We start from the raw sequence: 11,814 nt of genomic DNA, 5'->3' as shown, positions 1-11,814 counted from the left end.
ATTGAATCCCTTCACCTTATAATGAGTTATGCACATGATCTTTCACTTTGTAGTTATGGTAAAGATGAATAAATCAATTATTTGCTCTTTTATTTACACATTTTTTTTTCAATAATTTAAATGATTAAGTGACTCACTCCTTATTGGACAAAGATTGATATTTATCTATAATTGGTCTTCTTTATAAGGAAATGTATAGAATTAGTCTCATACAATTTAGTTGTTTAGGGAAAGAGTGGTTGTATTGTTTTTGGGAAATGAACTTGAGACTTTTTTTCTGTTTTGGAAGAGATCAAAATAGACTTAAAATAAAAAATAATTAAATATTGCTTTCATTGAATCCCTTCACCTTATAATGAGTTATGCACATGATCTTTCACTTTGTAGTTATGGTAAAGATGAATAAATCAATTATTTGCTCTTTTATTTACACATTTTTTTTTCAATAATTTAAATGATTAAGTGACTCACTCCTTATTGGACAAAGATTGATATTTATCTATAATTGGTCTTCTTTATAAGGAAATGTATAGAATTAGTCTCATACAATTTAGTTGTTTAGGGAACGAGTGGTTGTATTGTTTTTGGGAAATGAACTTGAGACTTTTTTTATGTTTTGGATGAAATCAAAATAGACTTAAAATAAAAAATGATTAAATATTGCTTTCATTGAGAGTTGAACTCAAGACCTCCCGCTTACTAAACGGGTGCTCTAACCAACTGAGCTATGAAAGCCAGTTGTTAAATATGTAACATTTTAAATACTAATTCTCTAATTGTAATTAAGATCTATGAATTACTACTATTAAAATATATTTCGATTAATTTATTAAAAAATAAAAAACAATGTAAGCTAAATCTTGTGTAAGAAAAAAACACGTGAAATGATTTTGCATAAGGTTGAATGGTTTTATTTGTTTTAGGTTTTCTAAACGTAATTGGATATTATTATTGGCGAAATAAAAATTATTTGGTTTCATTTTTTTTTACTAAATTTTTTTGTTTCAATTTTTTTACTCAATTATTTGGTTTCATTTTTTTTTACTCAATTATTTGGTTTCATACAAGCCAAATAATAGGTCGTAGTCCAAGTTTACTGAATCTCAAACAAACCTCACCAAATCAAATCATTGATTGAATGAACCATTTCCTAAAAGTAGTAAAATCAATTAGATGCATAGTTAAATTTACTTATACTAATTGATACAGTAACATAAAACAATATACAATCTGTGTACTATCATATAAAACGATGTTTGAAAAATGGTGTAACATACTACCATCCTTGTATTTACTTTAAATTTTTATAGAATAAATAGTGATTGAAATTAGGCAGTCCCAAGTGGATAGAACTCTAACAACATATTTTAACAGCACCCGTATGCGTAACCTGATGGATCTCTTAAGAGACAATAATACACCATTCTTTTGTTGTTGATAAGAATGGAAATAACTCATTTGTTAAGGCTTTATAACCACCAAAACCGGTTTGGATCAAATATGCTCCTCACAATCTTTGATCAAAGTTACACAGAAAATTAAGGTTTGCGCATGTAAAAAACTTAGCAATTAGGAGGGTTGTTAGGTTCTTTAACGAGAATTAGTAGCAAAATTCAATATACTAAGTGTTGAGAAGAAGGATAGTACAGATTTAAACCTGTGTGCAGTTTTTCTGATATTTAAATGAACTTTATTTACTTTGTTTCTTTTATTAGTCGGCTATTTTATGGTTGAGCTAACAAAAATCACTTTATTGCCTGTGAAGTTATTTGAAAGTCTGTCGTCACTTGACTCACTTTGATACAAACAGATATGTAACTGATGATGATAATGTTCCCCCATAACCTCCGTTTTTATTGCATGAATATTTTTATGCAAACAGAATTCTAATCCCCCCCTAAGTGCAATTGCACGAGGGGAAAAAATATAAAAATGTAGCAAAAAATAGCATGAAAAGAACTTCCCCAAGTTCCGCAAAGAATGTTTAAGTAGAGGTTCATACAACTGTCGGCTTTACATTTTCTGGCTTTATGTATCATTTCCTACTGTAATCACACCAACCTAGAAAAGCTCTTTTTCTTCTAACACACCTACTCCGCGCTACCTCCTCTGTGGCAAAACAAAAAATATTGTACGAGAATTAATATTGTCTCTTCAGCCACTGTAGCCAAGCCATGTGTAGTGGCTGCAGCTACTCCAAAACTCCATGGTCTTCTCTAAGACAGGCTGCTGCTGTACTATGTCAGAGCAGGCAAGAGACGGTATGTGAATGGAAAGGCCACAACTAATCAAAGGTGACCAATATTATAAAGAATATGATATGAAATATCGCCACGAATCACCAAATAATTTCCTTTATGACTAAGAAAACCAACATAACAAAGCACATGATAAGAAGCACCGAAGCACACATTACCATGCCCCCCTTTTTCTGAGATCTCTCTGCCTGCATATTCCATAAACCAAATAATTACCATAGAGCTACAGACATAAAGAGAATGTTAGTGAGTGCAAGAGGGAAACTTGGAAACTAAATCTAACCAAAATAGTAGACTATGAAGAGAAGAAGGACCTTCTGTAGTTGTTTAAGGCCATCCTCAACTGTGGTTGCTACATTTTGAATGTTGTAGTCTATTCTATCAACAATGGTTCCCTGTGTATAGAGGATGTCAATTTTCACAAGGGTGTGGAATTAAGAAAGTTGTTATCTCCTCAAAGGGAGAGGATCAGCTGACCTGGTCTATGACTAGTACTGATAAATCCTTCATAATCTGAGCAAGCTCGTTAACGGATTCCACAACCTATAAAAGCATAAAACAAAAACTGTGAATCCATTGAGAATACAACATAACGTCAAAATGAGTCATTAATGACAGTGCATATGCAACTTTTGCTTACCTGTTGGATCTCTTTTTCTCTTTCAACTGTGAAAGCTTCGCTTTTTTTTAGCTTGGCCATCTGATGCTCGTTAAATATCTAGATATAAACAATTTGGCAGTATTGGTGATCGACATTTAACATGTATAATACAACTGACCACGCCGAATACAGGGTAAGGATATAAACATATTAGCCCACCTCCCCTTTCTCAAAAAACACAAAGGTAAACAAAGCAAAAAACTGAAAAGGAAATAGAAATACCATATTATCCAAGTCATCATCTTCAAATCTAGATTTACTTCCATTCATGTTGATCTCTAGATCAACCCCATCTTGACCCTGCATCATCATAATATGAAAATTAATGATTTAAAACAAAATCCTTATACTTAGTGGAACACACAACATGAAAAATCAAGATAGTCTGCAGGAAAGTTACAGAGTAACGTAAGAAGTACAATTTCTGTCAGTATAATATTCTTTCAAAACAAAACACCAAGTATACTTCACCACTTGTTCACTGGTAGCTGATGATAGGGAACATCAAGTCTCAAGAGATCTCTTTCCCATAACAGGAAAAAGAAAAAAAAAAAAAGTGACGAGTTGTGAGAGAATCAGCTTTCTACAGTACTCTAAATTAGAATGGAAGGTAGAATTTGAAGAGCAAAAGTGAAGCAAATTGATTTGAAAACTTAGAACAGTTTTTAATTATTTTTGTTAAAAATAAACTGTGCCTGTAATAAACCCCTGAAAAAAATTGCAAATATTCATATTCATTCTTAATCAATGAAAACTAGTGTAGCACAAAAAAAGCTTTTCCCTCACCTCTTTTTGCTGTCTGAGGCGCTTCAAATAAGTTGACTGTTTCTTGCGAAGCTCTACAGATAGGTTCTGAAGGTCAGTGGCAAGAGAACGCTGCACACAGTCCAGACAAAATAAAAAATGTTCAATAAGCTACAACTAATATCATCATAGATTCCGGAAATCGAGACATTTTGGAGATCATGTCACCATCCATCAATTAAAAGGCGTGGGAAAAGGAAGTTAATTGCTCGTATGTTTAGCAAGTTAGAACCATTTTTATTTGAACTCAAGATTTTCTAATATAAAGCAATCAACAAATGATCATGACTAGTGTATCATGTATGCTTGCCCCAACCATGCAACTCAGAGAAAGATATTTGAAGTAATTTAACGAAGCACAAAAACTCATGGGCGACTTGAATAGATGTATACATCCTATAAGTCACGGGAACAAGGGCAGGGGTGAAGACCGACGAGAATACAGAGTGAGACAGGACATCAGTAAATAGTTATATAATATGTGCCATTTCCTAATCCTCTCTCTGCCAAGTGCTCTTTATAAGACCTTTAAATTCTAAAATGTAGCACACTTGAAGGCTAGAACAATGTCAACTAAACTTGGTAATGGTATAGTTCACTGAGCAGCACTAAAAATAGGATAGACTACATTTGTTTCTGCAGATATGTGTTTTATGTGGAGTCCTTTGGAACAAATTGTTTAATGGTGTTATTAAAGAATATATGGGTCTGTCCTTCTACATTTGAGCGACGAAGATAAGGAAGCCAAAATTTTATGACGAGATTATTTAGATGAAGCAAAGTGCATGCATCTTTAAGGGTGTTTGCATGCCCTTGGGTGTATTTTGAGATGGAATTATTTCTATAGCTTCACCCTGCACATCCTCAAGGACGTATATAAGTCCAATGGCCATGAATTTAAGGTACACTCATACCTCACACGTATTTAAATGAAGCTTCCATGTTGCAGGATCTTTTTAATGTTTTATTTTCTGATTTGGAGTATATACACCCACCTTAAACCTTACCCACCTCCCCCACACACTATAATTTCTCTCTTTTCTCTAATAAATACTATCTAGAGAATAAAAATGATACACTATACCAGTGATGCAATGGAAGAGTCTCTTATTTAGTTTGTGATGATGAGCCCACAAAGATTTCAACTTGAATAAGTTACATACATTCATGGGCCAAAAACAAAAATGCATCTCCTATTATGAGTATTATGTGAAAGTTCTGTAGTGATAACTACCTGCACATTTTTCCTGACATTGGAATCCTCAGAGGGCCCTGAAGCAGCAAGTCTCCGCAGCCTCTTCTCTGATCTCTTTATCAAGTCAGTTACCTCATGTGTTAGAGACTCAATAGCATGTTGGTCATCCTTACCATCTCCAAACGATGGCATTAAAGCCTTCGCATGAGCCTTGGACAACTCTGCCATTTTTTTGCGTGCACGTTGCACATTTGCTGATATTTCTTCAGATACATCCACCCACGCTGGAGGTAGCCCCACAGTAATTGCATTTGGACCCTTACTGCATCCACAAAAACAATTAATGTCCTACAATTATCAAGTCTTATATAACCTGTAACATGCATGCATGTGAAAATCAAAAGACAAGTGATTGAAATGTGTACAATAATTTTATAAACAAGCATCCAATTTTAGAAAGAAAAAAAATATCTTTTGAAGGTAATTCTAATTCCATAAAGAAAAACATCTTCACCGATAAATAACCATGAATTCCACCTATTAGTGGATGATTGTGATTCCACTTAATGTTAAGAGTCTGTTACGTATCACTGTTAGTTGGATCTGTAAATAGTAGATGGTCTACGTAATTAACTCATTCAATTTATTAGTTGAATCATTCTTCTATTCTTTCTGCACTCTTATGGTATCAGAGCTCCCTTTTGGTGGGCACTGCTACACAACTCTGCTATCTGCTTCCAAAAAATGCCAACAAACAATTGTTTGGAGCTGGACCAGCTGGTAAAACAAATGCCACATCTTTAATCGCAATGGACCCAACACATGTTCCAACTAGTCCTTCATCCTACTGAAAAACTAGTTGTACTCTTGATATCGATTGATGAAGAGACATATGGTTTTGAAGAATAAGCATTGATTTCTTGATTATAGCATTCAAATTTCTATTGATTTGAACCATGTTTTGATGCTGGGAAAGGTGTTATAATTGTGTCAGTACTTGGAGCTTAAGCTCAGTCACCTCTTCATCGGAAGTGCTGCTAGAGAGTTGGAGAGTCTGAAGGAAAGACTTTCCCAAGAAGATCTTGTCAGAATTGCTGAACTAGGGCAATAACTTGACTCTTGTGATGCAATTTGAAATGTATTGATGTATAAAGATCAAGATGAGGTGATTAAACTCTCAATAGGATTAAAATTTGCAAGCGCAGTACAGAAGACAGAGGCATTCGAATGCGTGCCAAGGGGAGTCCTCCTTCCTTCTCTTCAATCTCTTGCTGTTTCTCTATCTTTCCCTCTCTCAGACTCTTTCTCTTATTTTATGTCTTCTCTAACTGCATTTTTCTAATTTATTCTTTTTGGATGAATCTGTATTTGATTTCATAATTTGACAGTAGCTCGAAGTGGAGGTTGCAGAATGCCAAGGTCGGAGAGAGGATAGGGGTTCAAGGTATGGAAGCAAAAGCCGATTGCAGAAGCTGCACACTACGAAATGCCAACACAGATGCAACTCACACTCAGCTCCTCCTGGATGGTTGCATACCTCTCATTTTGTTCAGTCGCAGTTTTTCTTTTGATGGAGAGGGTACTTAGTTACATACAATTGCAAAAGATGGATCAATCTTATGATTACGAATGATAGTATGCGATGGAAGTGTCACACATGGTACCAACATGTAGACACCAATAATAATTTAAGAAAAAAATGAAAGTGATTGAATGTAACATGTGACTCTGTCCGACGCCCGCCACATTGGAACACCTTTCATTTGAATTGTCACGCTACATAAATCAAAATCAACTAGTAATAGACACATTCCCAATTAGACGTATTCCATCTATGCTTCACTAATATTCTAAGTTAAATCTCCTTCCACTGTGGCTTCATGTTTCAATTCACAAACTTCAAAAGTAAATGTGATCACTCTTAAATATATATAGTTCACAAACTTCGTATTTGTGAATCGTCGAAAATAAATAAATAAAATTCAGAAATAAACTATGGATCTAAATTAAAAGACCACGGGTATAGTCATTTGGAGAATTGATCCACAATAACATCAATAGAACTATAAGATCTAGAAAAGCGTACCTTGAATTACCGGGATCTTCGGTACTAAGCGGAGCGTAAGAGCGATTGGGATTGAGAAGCGATGTGCTGACCAATTCGATGACGGGACCACCGGCGGAAGAGGTGGACGGTGGCGAAGAGGTTGACGGAGCACGAACACTCTTCAATGCATCTCTATACTTACGGAAAAGCAAAGTGCGATTCCTTGACGCCATTCAGATTCCGAGGATCTGAAACAAACACACAAATCGAATGGAATGCTACGTCGTTTCGTAACAGTTTAACCAACCGGAATGGAAGAGAGAAAGAAAGACGAGAGAATTTTTGGACACAGTCAGATCGCACCCTCACGTGATCTAAGTTGACGATAAAACAGACAGTCACGTGACGTTCTCTGTACAACCGTTTGTTTGCTTTTAATGGAAGCACAGTTTTTGTTTACTTTAAGTTTAACCATGTTCTTCTGAGATTTACTACTTATTCAAATCTCTTTTTATTTTAACACCCCTTTTTTTAATAATTTTAACACCCTAAAATTGAGATTCTAATAATTTTAACACACTTATATTGATAATAGATTTGAGAAATATACGAGCTCTTGACTTTAACTTTAAAATAATTTTAAAATAATTATTGTTGAACTTCATTATTTATCAGCAGACATAAATAATTGTTGATCGAATATTTTTTAGATTAATTGTTAATATAAAAATAATATTTTTTTATTGTGAAATTTTCGTTTTGTTAGGTAGATGTATTTTATTTTTTTTTAATATATTATTTTATTTTTTTAAAAAAGTAGATACTTGCTTGTAATTAATTCAATTTTAAGAATAAATGTAAATAAAAGTTTATTTTTTTTAAATATACCACGTGTGAAAACAAAATTTCTTACAAATACCAACTAATATATAGAACAAAAAATCAGTTGTTGAGATTGTAAAAATTTGATTCACATTTTCAAATAAAATCACTTTAAAGTAATTTTATAATAAACGACAAAAACAATATTTCACATCTTTTAAAAATAAAATAAAATTCATTTAATTTTTTTAAGTAAGAAAAAATAATTATATTTATTGTTTTATCATATAAGAGAATTTAGAATATTTTATTTTTATATTTTTTATTATACATTTTTTCTCTCCTAGAAGGTCAAAAATAAATAATATGTTATATTATTTTAATAATTACTCTTATTTTATAAATAAATAAATTATTTCATTTTAAATAAAAATAATAATAATAATAATTAATAAAAAAATATTAATAAAAAATTAAATTATATTAATAAAAATAACAATAATGATTGTTAAAGTGATTGCAAGACATAAATGCGAATTCCATAAAAAAAAAAGACATCCTAATATATAAATTTTAATATAAAATATATTAAAGAGTTCTAAATAAAAAATATAAAAATAAATATCCAAAAATTTATTATGTAAAAATAAAATAAATTATTAAAATAAGTCCTACTTAAATTAAAAGGTAGGTATTATAATAACTATAGCACAGTAAACATTGTGAAAATTTATTTATATTTTGAGACCACACAATAAAAGTTATTTGTATTGCACGGAAATTGACCGATACACTCCTCATTTATTTGTGAGCTATACCTACTCGACTTTCCAGCTTGAACTTTTGGACGTTTCTTTCCGGTGACGTGTGAAGTCCTGGAAAAATGGGAAATTATTAAAATCAATAAATAAAAAAAGAAACAAAGTTAAAAAGGAAAATGGGAAAATACAACTGAATGGAGGAAGAAAAATGAAATGGTTACTCTTTTACCCTTTGTTGTTCGGGTGAAATTCGTGATCGCCTTCTTTGTTTCTTCGTTGCTTCTCTCTCTTCTCTCACTCGCTCACTTCCTCAACCTAAAACCAAAACCCTAATCCTCTTAGATCACAATTACACAACACAAACCATGGACTCTGATTCCTCTTGGACTGCTCGTCTCTCTTCTGCCTCCAGACGCTATCAATCCGCTCTTCAATCTCGATCAGGTTCTTCTTCTCTCCTTCTTTTACGTTTCCCCAATTTCTCCTCCTTAATTCAATTTTCTACAATTGTTTAGTTTCGTAGGTATTAGCTCAGTTACAACGTGCGAGGAAGTTAGGGTGATTTCGGATTGTAGATATTATGATGTATATACGACGAATTAATTATTAATTAATTAAAATTGAAGACACCACGTGAAAAATTATTACGTTATTCGGAACATAACACGGTGGTTGATTATGCTTGAAAGCTGTTCAGCTTATAATTATTACTTTTCAAGTTTATTTGATGTGTTTAGATTGTTGTTGCTGGGAAGAGAGATGAGAATTTATATGATATTTATTGTTTCGTTTTCTTTACGGGATAATTAAAATAGAAATTACATTTTTGGGATTTGTGATGTAAAGATATTGGTTAGATATACTTGAGACTGAGATCTATCAGTGTAATTTTAAATTGTATGAATTTAATGAAGAGAGGAGTTTTTTCTGAATCATTAGATTTTCTACCACTTGCTTCATTTCTTCTTGTGTTTGTTTATGTACAAGTATTTACTATTGATATGATATCTCTTCTCGTGCTTATTGTTGTTCATTTGTGCAAATGTAGATATGTTTATGGGTTTTGATGAAAACGACGGGGAGGAAGATATAAGGGAAGAGTTTCTGTGCCCATTTTGTTCCGAGTATTTTGATATTGTTGGATTGTGCTGCCACATTGACGAAGAGCACCCAATGGAGGCAAAAAATGGGGTATGGCTACTTTCGTATGCCTTCTGTTGTTTTTTCAAGCAGCTTACAAGGTTTTCGCATAATTAGTGCAGAGTCTTAAAGATTTTCTTCATTCCTACATATATTTCCCTTTTTATTTCGTATAGGTGAAATCAATATCAATATTATATTATGATGTTGACATTGGAAAAAAAAGTGGTTTGTTTTTTCCTAGCTAGAGAAATCAATAGTTTTATTTGGATTACAACATTTCTGTGTGCAGGTATGTCCAGTTTGTGCATTGAGGGTGGGGGTTGATATGGTTGCGCACATAACCTTACAACATGGAAGTATATTCAAGATATCCTTTTTTTCTCTCTAAGTTCTATTCAGTTCTGCCAATTCATAAGTGATTTTTAACATAAAAATTGCAGGATTTTTGGGCATTTAGTAAGTCAAATGTTGTTACATTATACAATATGTTGCCATAAAGTTTACTTATTTTAAAGTCAACCAAAATTAAGACAATATTTTATGTTGAAACTCTACTCTATTACTCGGTTGAGTTCCTTAACAAGGGAATACATGCAGCGCAAGAGGAAAACTCGGAAAGGTGGATCTTATTCAACACTTTCTTTATTGAGGAAGGAGCTGAGAGAAGGAAATTTGCAATCCCTTTTTGGCGGGTCTTCATGTACAGTGTCTTCGTCTAATGCAGCACCCGATCCACTGCTGTCATCATTTATATCGCCTTTAGGTAATGAATCTGTTAGTCCTCAGCCTCACAGACATACTGAGACAAGATCATCCAAGAAATTGACAGATGAGACTGTATCGAGAAGGTATTTCTTTTCAATTTTTGTTAAAAATTGCCATTTCCTCTTCTCTGAATTCTGCTCAATATCGTACAAGTATTCCTGAATGATGTGATACGTGATACTGTGCCCATCTATTGTTTTTAATGAAAGAATACTATATAATGTCTATACTATATAGTTTATACTAAGATTGTATTCATTTTCTCTCACACACTAGAGTCTTGAAAAGCTTTATTTTTACTGTTTCTGGTACAAATGTTAGAAAACGAATAAAAAAGGTCAGAACATTTGACAGTTCTGCAATTAAAAGTGAAGACAGAAAACATTTTCTCAAACTAAACAGACTTTAAGAGGATTGTTTCTCCGACTATTAGTACCACTACCAACTGTGATGTTGGCATGATTAATTTGAGTAAAGTTATTAGAACACAATTTGACATAAAATGAGACACAAATACAATATCGTATAAAATATAGTGGGGGTCATATTTTGTTTTTCATAAAATGTCAAAGTATTGTATTTGTGTTCCATTTTGTGTCAAGTTTTGTGTTTCAATAACATTATTCGATTAATTTGTTCGAATATAGTTATAGTTTCCAGCTGTATTCAGTTGAACATTTTATTTGCTTTGCATAATTTTTTATTTTTTCTGATTATTTTGTCATTAATGTGTGTGTTTGTAACCTTTCACCTGACCGATCAATTTAGGGCTGTAATGCAAACAATGTCTTGTGCCTTGCCAAGGGCATAATCTTCGAACAATATTAAACAATGGCATGGGTTCTATTGTCTCCCGGTATCTCCTGGTTTCTAACAAGTCTATTTTCTCTGTTCAGCAACGTGGAGACACCAACATTGTCAGTTAAGGATAAGGAGGAGAAGGCGAGAAGATCTGAGTTTGTTCAAGGGCTGTTGATGTCCACCATATTTGATGACGATTTATGAAAAGAAATTCATCAAGATGGTCTGCTTCAGTGGCAGGATAATTCACAGACATGCCATCTGCAATCTATGGTTTGTTTATTGAAGTTGTCTATGTATGTGATCCGAGTGGAATAATAAAGAGTAGAAAATTAATGTAATCTATGTTGTAATATGAACTGTTGTTTTTAGCTCAAGAATTTCATCTATCCTTAATTTCATATATCATAAAGCTTAAAGAAATAGATAAAGTTCCTTTCCAGCTGCAACTTATTTTTGCCTTATACTTTGAAACTTTTGTTTTTTTTTTTTTCTCGTTGTCATGGGAAAATGACCTCGTACCCCCCCCCCCACCCCCCAACTTCCCAGTTTCTCCC

General features: G+C 32.9%; 2 protein-coding genes and 1 non-coding gene across 5 annotated transcripts; 1 reads left to right on the top strand and 2 right to left on the bottom strand.

The window, feature by feature from the left end:
• Window positions 1-661: 661 nt before the first annotated feature.
• On the bottom strand, window positions 662-735 carry TRNAT-AGU (transfer RNA threonine (anticodon AGU)). The gene has a single exon. It is a non-coding gene; the product is annotated as a tRNA-Thr (tRNA).
• Window positions 736-1,831: 1,096 nt separating this feature from the next.
• Window positions 1,832-7,348, bottom strand: LOC101515420 (syntaxin-43). Of its 2 annotated transcripts, none has more exons than XM_004495619.4 (8): window positions 7,005-7,348; window positions 4,958-5,240; window positions 3,706-3,795; window positions 3,142-3,219; window positions 2,899-2,976; window positions 2,736-2,801; window positions 2,542-2,653; window positions 1,832-2,446 (listed from the first exon to the last, which is right to left on the bottom strand). In XM_004495619.4, exons 1-8 carry the CDS (start codon window positions 7,196-7,198, stop codon window positions 2,289-2,291), a joined length of 1,059 nt encoding a protein of 352 aa, XP_004495676.1. In that variant the 5' UTR covers window positions 7,199-7,348; the 3' UTR covers window positions 1,832-2,288. The 2 variants fall into 2 exon arrangements, with proteins under 2 accessions (XP_004495676.1, XP_004495677.1); XM_004495620.4 differs by having other exon boundaries at window positions 2,573-2,653.
• Window positions 7,349-8,735: 1,387 nt separating this feature from the next.
• LOC101488405 (protein DEHYDRATION-INDUCED 19 homolog 3-like) lies at window positions 8,736-11,706 on the top strand. Of its 2 annotated transcripts, none has more exons than XM_073367941.1 (5): window positions 8,736-8,992; window positions 9,597-9,739; window positions 9,981-10,060; window positions 10,285-10,539; window positions 11,353-11,706. In XM_073367941.1, the coding sequence occupies exons 1-5, from the start codon at window positions 8,914-8,916 to the stop codon at window positions 11,459-11,461; spliced, it is 666 nt and encodes a 221-aa protein (XP_073224042.1). In that variant the 5' UTR covers window positions 8,736-8,913; the 3' UTR covers window positions 11,462-11,706. The 2 variants fall into 2 exon arrangements, with proteins under 2 accessions (XP_073224042.1, XP_073224043.1); XM_073367942.1 differs by having other exon boundaries at window positions 11,225-11,706.
• Window positions 11,707-11,814: the final 108 nt, after the last annotated feature.

The sequence above is a fragment of the Cicer arietinum genome, chromosome 4 (assembly GCF_000331145.2).
Source record: "Cicer arietinum cultivar CDC Frontier isolate Library 1 chromosome 4, Cicar.CDCFrontier_v2.0, whole genome shotgun sequence".
In the NCBI taxonomy this organism is placed as follows: Eukaryota; Viridiplantae; Streptophyta; class Magnoliopsida; order Fabales; family Fabaceae; genus Cicer; species Cicer arietinum.
Note: the sequence above shows the minus strand (reverse complement) of the source record. Positions and strands in the feature narration are given on the sequence as shown.